General features: G+C 45.0%; 1 protein-coding gene across 1 annotated transcript in view; it reads right to left on the bottom strand.

Annotated features, from left to right (window-relative positions):
- The window catches only part of T265_01286 (hypothetical protein), a gene marked incomplete at both ends in the record, with an annotated part of 99962 nt that overhangs the window by 68497 nt on the left and 14227 nt on the right, over positions 1–17238 (bottom strand). The window contains one exon of the mRNA XM_009165292.1: positions 6219–6419. Within this exon, the coding sequence (XP_009163556.1) occupies positions 6219–6419 (201 nt within the window). The remainder of the gene's footprint in view (positions 1–6218; positions 6420–17238) is intronic.

Below are 17238 nucleotides of genomic sequence, written 5' to 3'. Positions count from 1 at the left end.
CTATCCTAATTATTCCCATCGATATTCCGCTAAAACTTGACCGTAGGCGGTCGACGGATGTAGCTGAGGTCAACGCGGGAAAAACCGTCACGACTTAATTACATCAGACAAGTTATTTGTTACACAAACATGGAAAAATCGGTTACGGGTCGTGTGTTCCGGTAAACAACCAGGTAAATTGATCCGAACAAATTGTTCTGATGTAGAGTAAACAATCCCCGTAGGGAGATTCACCTGCTGAGGGCAGAAAATTAGGCCATCTGGAATGGTTAATGGCTAAATCAAGCACGTTATTTGAAAAAGGGAACCTAGAATGAGTCAGGATTGATTCGAGCGCTGTGACAAGAAAATGCACTTTTAGTTCTTTCGAAGTTTTAGGGAATCTACGTTGAAAAGTACTGCTTCGAACGGAAGCAGTCCAAGCGGCCGAAGATTGAATTAACAAGGCGGATGCATTTAAATGCTAAATTTAGTTAACAGGTGCCAACGATGGCTGATTGAATTAATTCGGTCAGGCATTGGTGTTAAGCAGACGAATGCTTTCAGTCTCTTCCAAGCTTTCATTAACAGCACATACCCTATAAGGTGACCTTTCTTTCCTTTGTGGAAAATGCAGATTTTATTGTGCAATCTGTGAGGGATACGAATATCGCAATGTCTGTGCCGGTAAACTACATTAAGTCGTTAGCAAACAACCTAACTAAATTTTGAAACACTCTTAGGACGCCGTCGAGACTATATTCGGATAGATTAGACTCACAAAATGTTGTACGGGGTGAAAATCAAGGCAATAAAACAGTATAGGTGTCGTTCGTATATAAAACTTCTCGAAAAATTTGGAAAAACGCGCTTGAAAGCATTACTCAAAAGATTTTACACTAAATCCACCACATTAATTGGCCAGCATAATATACGGCTGGCCCGGGTGGAGCAGACATTTCCCCAGGAGCACGGGAAACTAATTAAGTCGTTAGCAAACAACCTAACTAAATTTTGAAACACTCTTAGGACGCCGTCGAGACTATATTCGGATAGATTAGACTCACAAAATGTTGTACGGGGTGAAAATCAAGGCAATAAAACAGTATAGGTGTCGTTCGTATATAAAACTTCTCGAAAAGTTTGGAAAAACGCGCTTGAAAGCATTACTCAAAAGATTCTACACTAAATGCACCATATTAATTGGCCAGCATAATATACGGCTGGCCCGGGTGGAGCAGACATTTCCCCAGGAGCAAGTAACATGCAGCAAGTGCCTGGGGAACTCGGCAGTCACCTCCTCTCTTCTTTCTATATATAGAATAATGGTAGTAGATATTTTCAGGCTAGTACCTTTGACTAAATGCAATGCTATTTCTAAGGCCTCCCGATCTTCATGAGGACAACAGAATGATCTATGGTAGTCCAGATGGTCCTGACCCCACCTAAACCTGCCACCTCGACACGATGGTCGGCTTGAGTGCGAGCTACACTGAATGGAACTTCGTACAATAGTGTCAGGAACGCCAAATGGGAGTACTCAGACTAGGAGCGGCGAAACCTCATACTACGAGTCATCGCGTTACGAGGCGGTCTGGGGGATAAAATCGTACTGTCCTCAGTGATGGGATTGTGAAGGCAGTATGATGTTTCCCCCAGGCGACCAGCATGTTCATATTCATGGAAGCAGCGACGCTGCCTTCTCCCGAGGAAGGACGGTTTAGAAGAGAACAGCCTTAAAAACCGCACACTCTGACAGCCCAACGACGACTAATGGCGCATTATTCAATACGGTTGGAATACTTCTGAAACCAGAGTTCGGTGCCGTTCAAAAGCCACCTGCTGTGCACAACCACATCGGGAGCAAGATAGCGATGCCTTACTCCCTGTGCCCTCGGGTTGGGCCAACCCCCTGAAGCCGAGCTGGCCAGACCATTAACTCATCGGCTCCGAGAAAAGTTCCCAAACAAAACCCTACACCCTCCCATTGTCTTATGTGCGTCAAACTTCTGATCCAGAGGCTCAAGGTGGGGTACCTCAACCAAACCCTCTTCCTCGGCCTGGGCAACCGGGAAGTATTATTTGCCTGCGCAGGTCGGCGTCCACCGATATGCCTTCCCACCATACAAGCAAACGTCGCTGGATCAGCCATCTGACCGAAAGGCCTTATGCTCCCCGATGCCCATTAGCAATAAACAAACCAACATATCGTTATATCCATGAAGTTATTTCTACATTTGAGCTTATAACGTCCGTACTCTATGCCTAATTGACAAATAGACAATGCTTGCTGAAACCTTTTCTCCCTTAAAACTGATGTATGCTGTGTCTGCGAAACAAGCATAAAAGACCCACGCGTGATTAATCATTTCAGAACGCCAACGACGAACTCAGGTCTTTCACATTTCTCGCTCCGTGTGTCCGGTGACCCGGAAGCGATGACCCGTGGAATATGGCGTGGGAGTTGCAACTAGCCCCCGAGCTGAATTGGATTCCAGAGAACAGTCGTCTTTGTGCTGTCCGGTTACTCAGTTCAATCAAGCTCGAATGAATAGCATCACAACTTGAAGTGAAAAGGCGACTTCAAGATAGCGGACACTCAATGGGTTTAATAAAGCAGAAACTAAGATGGGTATTGGTACTAACACGAAGACCCAACAAGGAGTGGATCGGAACAGCAGTCATTCCATAGGAAACAGGGCATCTGAAGTCATTAGAAGGGTACTGAATACGGATAAGATTAGAGTAGCATTCCAGAAGGGAAAGACTTTGCGCTCAGTGTTGGCGTAGTTAAAGGATCGCCTTCCGGTTAATAGGACTAGAAAGTGCGAGTACAAAATAAAATGTAACGACTGTATAAAGGCTTACATAGGACAGATAGCCAGGGTATCGCACACCAGAATCGGTGTGCATAAGCGATGCATGAACAGACCACCGAGAAACGTAGATGGATATCAGTGACTTGGCAGCGAAGTATGAAAGCCAGTACCAGCAAATTCAGTTGCGTTGGTTATTGCCGTCTCCCTGGATGGGGACCCCGAGACGGGCCACATCAATGGTTAGAAACATTACTAGAAATGACGCATTCGCTCCCACAATGGCGCTGATGCATCCAAATTTTTGGCTTCCGATGCGTGGCTTTCTTCCCAATCTCCACAATTAAAAGCCGACTGATAACCATCAATTATACCAGCTACCAGTCACCTATCCCATCCCCCAAAATCATACGTGAACGAAACTGTGGCAGCCAGAAACACAGTACGGCAAGTATACAGTGCTTAAAGCTGACGATGGTGATGAACTGGTCCAGGAATTCACAGAAAAGCCGAAATATCCAAGTTGCCCAAAAATCGTACTGCACCGATGAGGGACATTTTTCGAAAGAGAAACAATTTTGGCGGCGAGTGATTTTCCAATTACGGTATGATCAAGCAGATCCCTCGGAGAGGAATTCTATTTCTGGTTGACTCACTCACCAAGGGGAAGTTACCAAAGTGGCTCTCCTAAAAAGGAATAGCCATGAGACGCGGTTAAAGTGACCCCTTCCGGAAGATTGAATAGCCTGTGTAAGTTTGGGAGAACATGCCGTATCTGCCTGAGTCTCATTTTATTCTTTCTCTCTCTCTGGTTATATCCATGTAAAATATTATCTCCTGGCGACAAATATGGACGGACGTAGGTGGGCACAATTCGACAGAACTACATGCTGGCGAAATTAGCCTCAATCGTCTACCCCATATCGTTTTGCATACTGGTCTTATCATATTGAGCATAAGGAAGGAAACTATCTGTCAACCGGCCTGAAACTGGTACCGCAGCACGAGCAGGCGAGATGTACTTGCAATAACGTTTTGTAAAATAGGTTGTGCCTGCGTGGTATTATGCATCTGTGAATCGCACATCTAAACAGAATAAGCCGGTCTCCACTCAGATGCTTCCTAATAGGCAGTTAACACTTGAAAAGCATAACTTTATTGGCCTACTACAACCGTTGTGCCCTAATGCCTCCGTCACAGAAGTTGGCGGTAAGATAAAATCCTGATTCAGACGACCCGAATGCTTAGGACAGATGAGCACGGTTAGCCTGTCCTCATAATGGAGAGTAGGTTCGAACTTCCTTCTTGGATGTCCAATGCAGTTCACTTTTATCAAAGCCAATGCTGTGTACTCCGTACCTTAAAGAGTGCAGCCATGTGTGCTTTCCAGTCAGTGATCAACTATAGCACCTAGTGTCTTTTCTGGCGTTAAGGCTACACAATCCGACTCATGAGTGGACTGCAAGTCGATGTTCGATCTAAGCTCACATGATCTATACGTGTGCCTTCTAGAATCAATAGGCGACAACATTAAAACTCTTTGTTTCTCATTTTAGCAGGGTGGGACAGCTAGATCCAATGGATCATGCGACCGTTACAATAAGAATTGGAGGTAGCAAATGTGGCATCAGAGGAGGTGATGCAATTAGAATCATATTCGCCCTAAATCATGTTGTTTCGAGGTTCTTATTGGAATTTGGCCAGACATATCGTAGGTGGCAGGCACCAAAGGTTAATGTGGCGCCACATCGTACTCGGTTTCCTACAGTCTTTTAACGACTCTTTTTCTTCCTCAAAGACCTGTTTGAATCGGTTCCACTGTTCCACGTTCTAGTTTATCATCCGTCTGGTTTTGTTTACACAAAGGCGTGGTTGAATCTGCCACGGGTCTCCTATGAAGATCAAAAGGTCCATGTAGCAGAAGAGAACGCATTAAAGAACACGTGTGGGGAAATTGACAGGACACTACACTGATGCCCAAAACGGCATCGGATACTGGGAGAAAAGCACAACAATAGAATACGGATAAGGCTAACCCACGGGACAAAACCAGGATCTCCATGGTCGATATCCAACTGACACACAAAATAACGAAGACTCAATGTTACAGACCAATTGTGCTGGTATACAGTGTGAACACGTGAGCGCTGAATAACGTGCAGAAGTGTTTAGCCTGGCGCGAATTCCAGGACAGACCTAACTACCCCTACATCACCCACAGTTACCCATGGCTGTAGTGTGGTTAGTTGGTGTGTGACAAAAACAGTGAAAATGCAAAAAGTGCCATTTCCCGCCTCTGCGGGTGAATGTGATAGGCTGGATAAACGACAGACAGCAATGTCACTAACAGAACATCCGCCCTCAAAGGGTAGCAGGTATGACATTGGTTTGTTCGCTGCCAGCATCCCAAATAGGATTGATTATTCATAGAAAATGACATAAGCGAAGCTGTGCGAAGAAAATACACCAGTCTATCACAGCAAACGTATCTCGTGACAACCACACGCCGTCCGTAGTCCTTCTTTTAGAAACAGAGGCTAAACACTGTAACGTTGAGTGAAGGTGCGAATGACAGCTGGAACAATCAGGCACGTGATGAGCCAACCTAAGCACTGAATGTAGCCACAATCGCATTTTGGAGGGGGACAGAAACTAACACGGAATGTGCCTACATTCCAAATAATGACTAGCGCTGTTTTGTACACAAGGACACAGATCGATGATCGGGCACCGTAATCCCTCGTGAGGGATGTCATCCCCAGCAGGGGCCAAAACCCTGTGGTCTGTTCCGTTTGAAAGAATAACTTGCTCACATTGGAGAATAGTCTCCAGGATACTCGATATGAAAGAAACAACCTCCGTTGCGTTTTGAAACGGAACACAAGCTTATTTAAACAGGACATTTTTAAGCAATAAATCGAAGTTGATTTCCTCTGAAAAATATAATTCACCCATCCCTTAGCCCAAGCCACAAATTGTGGATTCAGGCAGTCCGTTTTTTCCAGTAACAAGCCGAAATCCGATGTAACAGCATTGTGCTCATGTTGAGTTTGCAGTCACCAAAGATATTCGTACCCAAAATGTCACCTAAACGTCCACAGTGTAGGCAACGAAAAAAGTTGGGACAGACACCGCAACCACCACCACCACCATCACAACGGTCAAGTGTGTCCCAGGAAGAAAAACGGGAAGTTGTACGAAGAAAACGACGAACATTGATAAAACGAACATTAGGAAATTATGTTGGAATTCGATAGATGCCAATGGTATTCGAATTCAGCACAGATCGGACTATGCTGGATGGAGTGTGCTATCGAATGGCAGAACCGAGCAACACGCAAAATTATCGAGAAATTGATATGGCAGAACGTGAAACAAGCATATCATATTGTTGTAAGGGCTAAAAGTCGACAAGAGACGAACCAACGTAGCCAATTTGAATAGCCAGCTTGGTGAGCTTCGCTTGGAGTACTGACTGTTCCTTTCGGCGAGACTTTGTCGGCTTGGTCGCCTTTTCGCCCTTGTTGACACCCACTGCCTTGTCCGCGGGCACACTACCATCCAATGTGGGAGTACTTTTGTCGTTTGACTTTGTTGCATTCGTGTCTTTCTTGTCCTTTTTGCCTTCAAGAAAAAACAGGGGGACAACGAAATCAATGTTTTCGAGTAGCCACCGGTATCAATGACTAGGTGAGAAATTCATTGAAGAATGTGGCGACCCACATCGATTGAGTAGTTGGTCAGATTAATCGCGAATAGTAAATTGGGCTGCCATGTGTTATGCTACCGACTCGCTCAGCTTGAAGGTTGAAACAGCCGAAGAAACATGGACAGATGCTGAGGAACGCAACATCTGAGACAAATTATCAATCCAGTCCAAATTGCGCGTGAATATGCACCGTACAAACTGACCTTTCGTTAGAAAAAACTCAGCAAAAAGGTTTCGCCAAACGATGTGACAATTAGGCAAGAAACATGCACACTCATGGGTAGTGGTAAGAATTTAATGCTTTTGAAAAGCGTTGAACGTTTTCTCCGTAAAAATCTGATTACACTTTCCAGACGTTCGTAAAGATTTCCCGAACCGCTTCAAAGAGAAACATGTGACAAAACTGTGCATCAAAACACATCCCCCTTTGTGTGGGCCTGGCTAACTCATACCTTGTTTTCGTATGCGCAACGGAAACAAGTGGATTTTTACAAAGTAATCGAACCGGAAAACTCTCGCAATCGAAGTGAGCCTGAGTGATGAGCGACGTTCTGTTTCGAACAAGTTACCGTGGCCATTATACACGATAAGGATAACACGGCTGCACGAAAGTTGACGCAGCTCTTTTTTTACTCGACCAAGCACTGTAAAACGTTGATGAAGAGGGGTGAAGTTTGTGTCCTCAAACAGGGCGGAAGTTCGGTTAGCAATACCAATACAAGCGACCAGCTCAACTGGAAGAAGTCAATCAAAAGAATAGGCTGGACCGGACATTGATGCGTGAACTTCATCTCTGCAAGCTTTAAGAAATATTTACTCAGCTCCTTCACCGAAGAACGCAGTAACTAGATACGGCTGGAATGTGCATACCATAATGAGCAAAAGCCCTTGAGCCTCAATCTGAAGTCCCACTCAATCACCGGAACGAAGGGTGCTTTAACCTGGTTGAAAGACTGTTAGTCGCCTGGATGGCAGATTTGCGCAAACCTGAACCGCACATAAAAACAAATAAGTTGAAACGCATCCATCGACTTCGGCTCCTCCAAGAGAAAATTTGGTCAAGTGTTGTTCGTCTACTGGTGATAAGATCCGGAAGTATAATGAATGTATGTGAGATTCAGTTCACAGTCTTAAAAGAACCGGGAATTCGGTGAGTGTCTAGTGCACGAGTAAAATGGATGAATTCAACCGCAACAGAATTCAAACAACCGAACATGTTTAGCTCATTTGGGGGTCAGGAAACCTATCCGGAGCATTCCAGTAGTGTGAGGTACGAAGTTGATATTCTGGGCCATGAGACCATGCGAAAATGAAAGAGATTATGAGTACCAACATATTTCACACCGAATTCACAGTATTTATAATTTGGTTGCAGACATCCAGGCTCTTTGTTACTCGAGGATCATGGCCATAAAATGTTTAGAGCCCAGTAAAACAACACAGATGCCAAAATCATATCCAAATGTTGAAGAGTACCGGCGCTCACGAGGACCCCGGTGGTAGATACATATTCCGCGACGAGTAATGTTAGTATAGACAGTGAGGCGAAGTAGCTCAATGGTTAGAGCGCGAATTTACTGACCAGAATGTTTGTGGTTCGAACCTGACCTCTGAATCTCGACTTCACCTGTCTAAGCTTGAGCAACCTGACAGTATCCCAGCCCACGCGCTTCCTTCGGGTGGTATGGCAACTACGAACCCAAATGGTGCTACAACTGAAGGAGTATAAGCAGTACGTCGTTGCGATTCCTGTCTAGAGTTCTCCTAAAACTGAATTAGCCGATGGTAAACAATCTAGTTCGTGCCGGCAGCTATCTAGAGGAAGTAGGAAAGCGGCGAACAGTGTAATAATCTATGCACTCCACACCTCAGGCCCGAGTGAATGGACTCATCAGAATAATTGTGAACACGCGAAACACGAGAATTGTCTGTCTGGTGCAGAGGACAGCTCCAACAACACACATTCCATTGTGTGATAGGTCACCAGGCTAAATAGATTTTGCTGATACGGCTGCATCACATCAACTATCGGGTCAGTCAGAATATGAGAGTGCATTCGCAAGTGATAGTTTTGATTTGCCCACGACACAGACAATCAAAGGACAAACGCACTAAAGTAGACGGTACATTAAGGAGCTGTCACACAAGCGACATTCCAGCGTTTTGTTAGGAAAAATTGATTCCCGACCATCCTGAAATTGCTTTCCCCAAAGATGTGACCGGCTATCGAAGAACTCAGGCAAGCCAAGCTCCACAAGTAGTTAGCAATGTTATGCAATGTAGGTAGTAACAGAATTGTCTTATATTGCTGTTCGGTCTCAGACCAGAGTTTGATTTGTTTTGTAATGAAGTTGCATCGGAAACTGTGGGTGAACGCAATACCATCAGACAGAAAAAAACAAGACTTAGGAAAACCCGATTACTTTAGCAGCTATTACAGAGAGGTTGTCGTTGATGGGCGGAAATTTAATAAGCCAAATGGATAGGGGACAATGAGGCAAACACATCCCCACATATACTGCACGCATGATATCATTCCCAATATCAAGCAAGTTGACTGAGCACTACAACTCGTAATGATGAACACGACATGTAGGATGGAAGAAAATTGGCATTTTGTGACGATAGCAAATTGGTAACAGGAACTTGAGCTCGTCAAAAGTCGCCTGATAGTGGTAAGGGATGGTGGAAACAAAATGAAGCTACGCGTTCGAATATTTTGCATAAGCTTGCAAAACTCAAGTCGCCGATCGCTTGTTTTTAGCAGAGAAGCAACACTATAGACCGTTCGGATATTTTTGCTATGGTCCAAAGGAACCGAAGAATCCGAGGGCGTCAAATAACAGAAAATACAGACGAATAAAAACAATCCATTAATTGCCGCCCCCTCCCACCTCTGTAGTGAACGGCCCCCTCCCCTGTAGTGAACGTCAGATTCTCACTATTGTCTCTATAAAATGAGTCAATTCTAGTATGGTGGAAACGGGGATAGCAGGAGGGGGTGGGGCTATGCCACCATACAATTATACACACACGCAAACCAGATACTTCTCAAGATTAAGTGTTTGAAATTCAATATAAAAATACGTATTCCCTCTGAAAAAACAAGCGCGGATTCTGTAGGGGCTATGACTATGCGCGTCCACACACACACACACACACACACACACACAAGACACGCAGAAACTTCGGCAATGAAACGAACGACTGGTTGATGGGAGAACCGATTCGGAACTTCAAGATACAGATAGCGACGTACGTGACACGGTCCGTTTTTGACCGTTAGCTGAACCAAGGCCGGTAAAATTCTGAGACGGACGTCCGAAACGTTTTTCACCGTGAAACGACCTTCCGACAGAAGAGATCAACTTTCGGCGTTCTCACTATTAGCAAGATTTCGTCTCATAATGCCAACTCGCTTTGTACAATGACAAACGATCTAACGACAGAACTAAATGAGACTTGTTAAAAACTGTCTAAGTCAAAGTGCATCAAATCGATCAAAAGGAGCACGAACCATGCGCTTTGCCATTTTTTTATAGTGATGTTTCCATTATTCAGTTCGGCCTGCCGACAAGATGGGAGGACGGCACCACGGAAACAAAAAACGTGAACTACGACTACATGGATGAACGGGAAGCTGATTCCCTCGAGTCTATCCACGCTAAAAATGCCTCGAAGTGGCTTAAGACGACGCATTCTGACCGCGGGGACGCTAGTCACTGTAGGGTGGTCTCAATAAGTTAACCGTCGAAATTCACAGTATCAATTGGGTTTGAAAGAGATGACAGTTTCCGGGATGAAACGAACAACACTATACACTCACGGATATCGTCGCCAAAACTAGGTCCGTTCACAGGGTGGTGAATGAATTATTCTAGTATTCTTTTTGGTCCAAAGTTGCACAGTTGTTGTTGCTGTACCCTCAAAGGGGTTTAAAACAGTCACGGATTGCTTGCTGATTCAGTTAGCTAACGAGAATGGTGGGTCGAAACAAGTGCAAATCACAAACTGCACAAACCGTCCGGCGGTGCCCAGAGAACTGCGTTTCACTGCATCCATTACTGCGGTTAAGTAAATTGAGTGAGAAGTTTCGTTTTCTGGTGAACGGCCACAGAGAACATACCGATACTTTTTTGGGAAAAAGGATTATATTTAAGTAGTGACTGACAGTGGATAAGTTATTGATCATCCTCGGTTGGACATACTGTGAGAAAGAATCGTATCGAAAACGGACCCTTCGCGTGACTCGACTGCTTTACCACACTCGCATACTTGAGATAGCAGTTTTCTTGTTTCCGTCATTAGAACAAATTTTGATGTGATCAAAAGTTCAGCTGATCACGTCTACTCCGGGGTTATCGTTCTCAATGCATCTGCGACCACACCCGACGGTAAACAGTGGTAAACATCCGTCCCGAAATTGCGCCGAATGGCTGAAATGATTGTGGCTCTTCGGATCTGTCAGCACCTCCGGTCAACTATTCAGCTGACTAAAAGACGAGCTCCAGGGAAACTCTCGAATAAGCCCCGCAGCACAGCACACTATAATGAACACAGAAATCCCCGCACGTATGCACTGGTCCGTATTTATTAGAAGGTAGCTCTAATCATACCGTGACAAACCATTTAGCAATGAGGGATTGGACAGAAAGACATGAGATTGATTACGAAAGTTTAGCGCCTCCCGCCCGGTCAACTTTTACCGACGGAGTCTATCTCGGGACCTCTGCCAGTTTCTAACTAACTTATCCTTGTGTACCGAAGATGTGAGCACCAATTTATGTTTGGAGCACTTTCCCAATTTTGTTTTTCTCAAAGATGTAAGACTGGTATTGCTGAAAGTAAGTCACTAGTCATTCAGACCTAGTTAGTGAACCTGTGGTCAAAAGACCACTTGCTACCCAAAAGTCATGTGAACTCTTCTCTCTGTGCCAAATTAGTGACCAGTGAAAAGGGCGAAAGGGTTTTGGAGAAATACACTCATTTGCAAATCAATTTGGTTTTCACCAGAGACTTAACTGAATCTCTCGTTTATGATATTCTACAACTGAATGTGCTACACGCAAGCCGCCTCATGATTCAGTTGGTACGATATTCGAGATATCGCAGTATATGAGCCCCAAGAAGGGCAAAACCGGTCGTGGGCTGTCGAAAAGTTTTCAGCAACCTTGTGAGTAGTTTCCTTGGTGAAAGGGCTTATTCGGTTGATCTGTGTGAATCGATCATGACCGGACATCTTACCAGGTACCGTCTGTGTTCTCGCAATCAATCTCGGCTAACACGAGTGGACGTTAACTTCAAATGTCGAGAGCTCAAATGCACCGATGTTTCGTAGATTGTGCGTGGGCGACGGTGATTGTTTACCCTCGTTGAGCAAACAACCGAGCTTTTGTGGGGTATCGGCTGACCACGTGCACTGGTCGGATCTGCTCCGTTTACCAAACAGCACGAACACAATGGTGGCCATTAGACAAACCACTAACAGTTAACTGAAGCAGAAAAACCCCGACGTTTCTGCACTCAACTCCCAACAGATGAAATCGTAGTACGTATGGACGCAGATAATGTAGAAGGTTTGTATTTGACAGATCTGGTTCAGATCGGTTCACCAGCCAAACCACATGATTTGTTAGATGAGATCGAACGTTCACAGTAAAGATAAGCCAAACAATTTTCTCAAAGCGCTGCAGCTACACTTCAGATGGATTAAACATGAACAGACGTGGATTTCCGGGAAATCGGTGGCTCTCGTGGAAGGAAGCAATGTGTCCGTGCAAGACCAGAGCCCAGCATAATGAGGTTGAGCAAAGAGGGACAGAAATGATGACGAAAATGTTAGTTGGGACATTCTTGTCATTGCGGGATGATTCCAGATCAGTTCAGTCAACTGAACTGACTTATTTCAAATAACGATATATAAAAAAGGAAAATATATGGACGGTGGATAAGTCATCTATGGGCAACGAATAGTGCGAACAATACAACTGACGCTTCATTCGCGCCGTAGAAAAAAGTTCGGTAGGCCTGAGATTTACCCTACTGGGCCGCGAATCATTCAACGCAACCCCCAACCACCTGAGTGGAACAGCGAAAAAACGAATATATGCCTGTAACCACCCCCCCCCCGGGTGGGGGCATCTGGACGCGCCCGACAAAAATGGTCTCTCATGGAGGAGATTTGACTGTTGGAATAAGCTTCAAATGATCAAGAGTTATGCCACCATATAAGGCAAACGTAGTGTATTTTCATGCCTACACTAGTGAAGTAGGAATGCAGGTTTTAGAGACAAGGCACACCTAAGTCGTCGAAATGATAGCCTAACGTTGTATGCACCATGCCGTTAAGGTCACACAATTCTATGGTAGACTCCTGGACAGGGCTAACACAACTACAAATCGCTTTCCTAGTGTACGCCATTGGTCGAGTGAGTCACTGCAAAGTTGTTCAATAGTCCGGTTGGGTGACAATAGTGCGAAATACGGGTAGCTCAGGTTTACTCCCTGATTTCTGGCTCGGCAATTCAATTGCAAGCAAATGGATTGCAAACCGATTGGCAATCTCGGCTCCCAAACAACCAGACAATCACAGCGTTGGTTGCCCATCACAGGCTTCCGACCAGTAGTACGTGGAGCAGTATAACTGCAGCCACAGAACATGTGCAAGTTGGCAGCAGCTAATACAATAGCTTTTATCCGCGAATAGTTGTTTGGGATTAAAGAACTGCGCATTGAAGTTGTCTTGTCTGTATTTCGTAGGTGCGAAGTGACATGTAAAGACATGTAGACATATAAAGTATTGTGCTGAAAGGAGCTGCAGCAGTTCGGATATAGGAACATCCTTCAGTCCATCACTGGACCAGCTGATGTCGCTTGTCTCGAGATCCCCATCAACGTACACAATTATCATTGAGTTTGCTAACCATGGCTTTTATGTTCCGCCGTATGGTTATGACCTGACCTACCTTGTATCGTTTCCACTATGTAATTGGTTGAGAGGCAGTCATCCAGATAGCGTGAAAGACCCAGCGTCATCCGCCCACCCATCGTGCGCAAATTGTCTCAAAACCGGGCGATGAACCCCTCCCAGAGGCGGGAAGTGATTCGATGACACCAACTGTTAATAACTGAGATTGTTTGATGTCTTCTGCTTGCACAGGGGCGGTTTCCAAACCGCATAAAACTGTGAAACGCATCGCTGTAGGCCTGCTTTTGGTAGACAACCTGGCATCATGCCGGTGCTACAGATATTGCATGCTGACAAAATCCGCCCCGACGTTCGCTTCAGAGAGGCCCGGCAAACAATTGGTGGATTCGTTGCTGGGCCACATTCCACTTTTGAGACAAACGCTTCGTCAGGCCGAGTGAATAAGTTACCATCAGGTTGGACGAGTTTCAAGGCTGAGAGCCAATAAGTGAGATTTCTAACGACTTGCCGACTTAATCATCGCTGGCTGTCAGGATGACTGACGCTTACGAAAGATTCATCAAAGAGGAATCTTCATCAACTTAAATTAGTTTGGAAGTTGTTTTTCCGGTCTAGGGCACTATAATGGGATATTCACAGATTTGTTGATCTGTGTGTGTTAGGGGGTGTTAGGACCTCACTCTGGGTTTTATACGGCACTAATTCAACTGCGACGGACAATGAACTGGCCAAGTTACGCCGACTGGCCTATTTGCAAACGTTGGGTTTGGGCTTGGCCCAAAACGGCCCTTGAAAGTGAAGCAGAATTATTTGGGCATTTATTGTTCGTTGCATTCGCTTAGAGTTCGATCCAAAAGGACCTACAACATATGAGTATTCAGTGTCTATAAACAATGCTTTGAGAGCAGTTCGACCTCATAGGCATCAAAGAAAAGGCAAGAACCCTAGAATGGTCACAAAGTTGCAAGGGAACAGGCACACGAAAAAGCCCTGTCTGATACCACTTGGTGTGACCAGTTTTGGTGAAAGCCAACCGTAGACCCTCGCTCGGCTACGGTAACTGGCGTACAACACTAGTTACAAGAGTCAACATTTTAGTTGGGACACTGTTGCTCAGTAAACACCGCCACAGGGTGCGACGATCAACGAATGCGAAAAGATACCTTAAATTTAAGTGAGACGACCATTGTTCGTTGCTGAAAGCAGTGGCGCCGCCCAGCTGTTCCGCCCAATTTGAAGAAGACAGAACTCAGCCTAACTGAGTCTGGTGTCTTTTCTCGTTCCTTAAAATTGATCATGCGTTTTATCCGACCTTCTGTTTGACGGCTCACTCCACGCCCCACTCGACTGCATCCAGTGTCTCCAAAAGATGCGCTGCCAGTATCCAGATAAGACGCTCTACTGGACGACAATTTTGCAAAAAAATTGCCGAACTCTTTTTCTCGCTGGTCGTTTTGACGTCCTTCCAGTCCGTCAGTAAAAGCAAACGGGACGGGACATGACCCTGTCCAGTGGGAAAAGCTCTTTCTATTTGACTTTCGCTATCCAGGTGCCGCGCAATAACTTGATTTACTGCGGACCAATAAGACGCTCCGAAGGTCTGTGCACATCTGGATGTGAAATCTATTGGAAATAAGAAGCCCTTCTCTTTCACTCATGAGAATCACTCCTAGTAATTTGCTTTGAACTGCCCTGACAAGAATACAATCAACTGGAATACAGGGTTTCCCGTACTTAGGAAGTGATGTGACGTATCTACCCGAGGTTCGCTGGTCACACTTAGAGAATAATTGTGTAAAATGCGTTGCACTTGTGTGATTTTTCAGACTCCCTCCACGCCGAAATAGAAGTTGAGCGTTGTCCACCGATGTGAAAGTTACTCTCTCGTTGCTAGAAAGTATTTGATACGTTCTCGGAAAATCGGGGGAGCACGCAGTAGTGAAGTAGATAGGTACCAAATAACAACGCAGCAACGAATGTTTACCTTTAGATACGATGACGTATCAATACACATGAAGTCTGCTGGCGCAAGTGCCTTCGAACCCAAACAGTTTTGGAACATCAATCAAATTCAATTATTGGAGACAAGGTTGAAACTTATGCCAACCGATAGTCTGGTAGAACGTCGTTGTAGAGTTTGAGCCAAGCCATCGCCAAAGACAAACAGTTAGCAAAAAATGCCCGTCTAACCGTTTCACAGTAACCCACGATCCAAAATGGTGAGGGTCTTTTGGATGAGATCCGAGTAACATCTTTCAGACCGTCACCATTGTCAAATGTGAGAGTCAAACATATCCCCGAACGGAAAGCTGTCTACAGCACAAATACCGAATGGGAACGATAGAATGCTGGCACTGAGTGTTCAGTAGACTGATACTGCATGCAGCTCTCAATCAATGAATCGAAGACGGAAGGAGCCACCATAGTTGACAGTCGGGAGAGACCGAGAGAGCTATGCCATTATTTAGTAAGAAGTCACCGGGGGAAATGTACATCAAGTTTGGATAGAAAAGCAGTGTGCAATAATTGTGGCTCCCAAAATGAGCGACAAGGATGTCAATGAGTCCAACTCTGTGCCACTATCGCCATTGTCTAGCTACAGGCATCTGTCATTTTTAACATTCCAACTAGATAGTCCGGCAGGATCATCATCGATAGCATATCTGGGACGTTGGTAGTTTAACGTTCAATTCGATTCAATCTATCAGTTTAACATGAGGACAACGATCGCAGACCACATTTCAGTACGGGTGTTTTTGGAACCATACAAGTGAGACCCAAAATACCCTAACAGTTCATTCTGAAATGCTTGCAACATGCCTGGAAAATTTCCCGCTACCTGAAGCGAAAACTGCTAGTGTTAATACGACCGACTGCGCTCTACTTCGAACTCAAACCACTTCAGTAACTAGCTTAAAAGTATATGGAATGCATCAAATCTCAGCATGGTTGGACGGAGAATTTCATGATCCTTCCAAATCCTCGTCTATTCCACATGAGCCACGGATGACTGACGGTGATGAACTGCTGATAATTTTGGTCCAGATTTCTAGTTTCTACGAAAATTTGACAAGCTACTGATCGATTTGCATGGCCTTTATGGTGAAAAATACCAAGAAGAGTAAAACGAGTGGAATTCGTCGATGGAATGATTGTGCCGATATGTCACGGCCAGTCGGTAATCGGATTTACGTGGCACCATCAGATTCGCCAATCAGCAGCATTCAGTCTAGTGGCGACAGCTTGCACTCTCAAAGTAACGACGCCTTTGGAGGTTGCTCTGGTGCAAACAGCCCCATTCTCACATTGTCGCACAACACACACGAATATAGCAGTATGAAATGGGCCCCAGTCATCGCAGTTTGACTAGGCGAAAAAATGTGGTAGGCTGCGCGCGACCTGTGGCATGACATCAGATGATTGTTGAACGATGTTAAATCATGCCAAGTGTGGAGAAATCTAACTTATCAAAGAAAACACTGAATGGTAAGACAACATTCAGAATACAAGTACTACTTGCATGGTGACTACGCTACTAGGTGCCTTTCAAAAACAGGGGCATTCGTTTGTGGCATTCTCGTAAGTGAGATGGCCACAAGGGTTTGTAGATAAACGTAGCCCGCAGTATCCACCACGCACTCATTTCACCTTTTGAGTCTCGGATCAGGCTAATTCACTAAAAACCAGGTTGTCAGCTGGAACCGGGGGTGGCTTGTTAGATTTCCCGCATATTGCTCTATCAAGCGCACGTAGAAACGGCGCTTTTTGACAATTTCGTGGCGAGGAACCCTAAACTGGAAAATACT

Source organism: Opisthorchis viverrini, assembly GCF_000715545.1.
Source record: "Opisthorchis viverrini unplaced genomic scaffold opera_v5_14, whole genome shotgun sequence".
In the NCBI taxonomy this organism is placed as follows: Eukaryota; Metazoa; Platyhelminthes; class Trematoda; order Opisthorchiida; family Opisthorchiidae; genus Opisthorchis; species Opisthorchis viverrini.
Note: the sequence above shows the minus strand (reverse complement) of the source record. Positions and strands in the feature narration are given on the sequence as shown.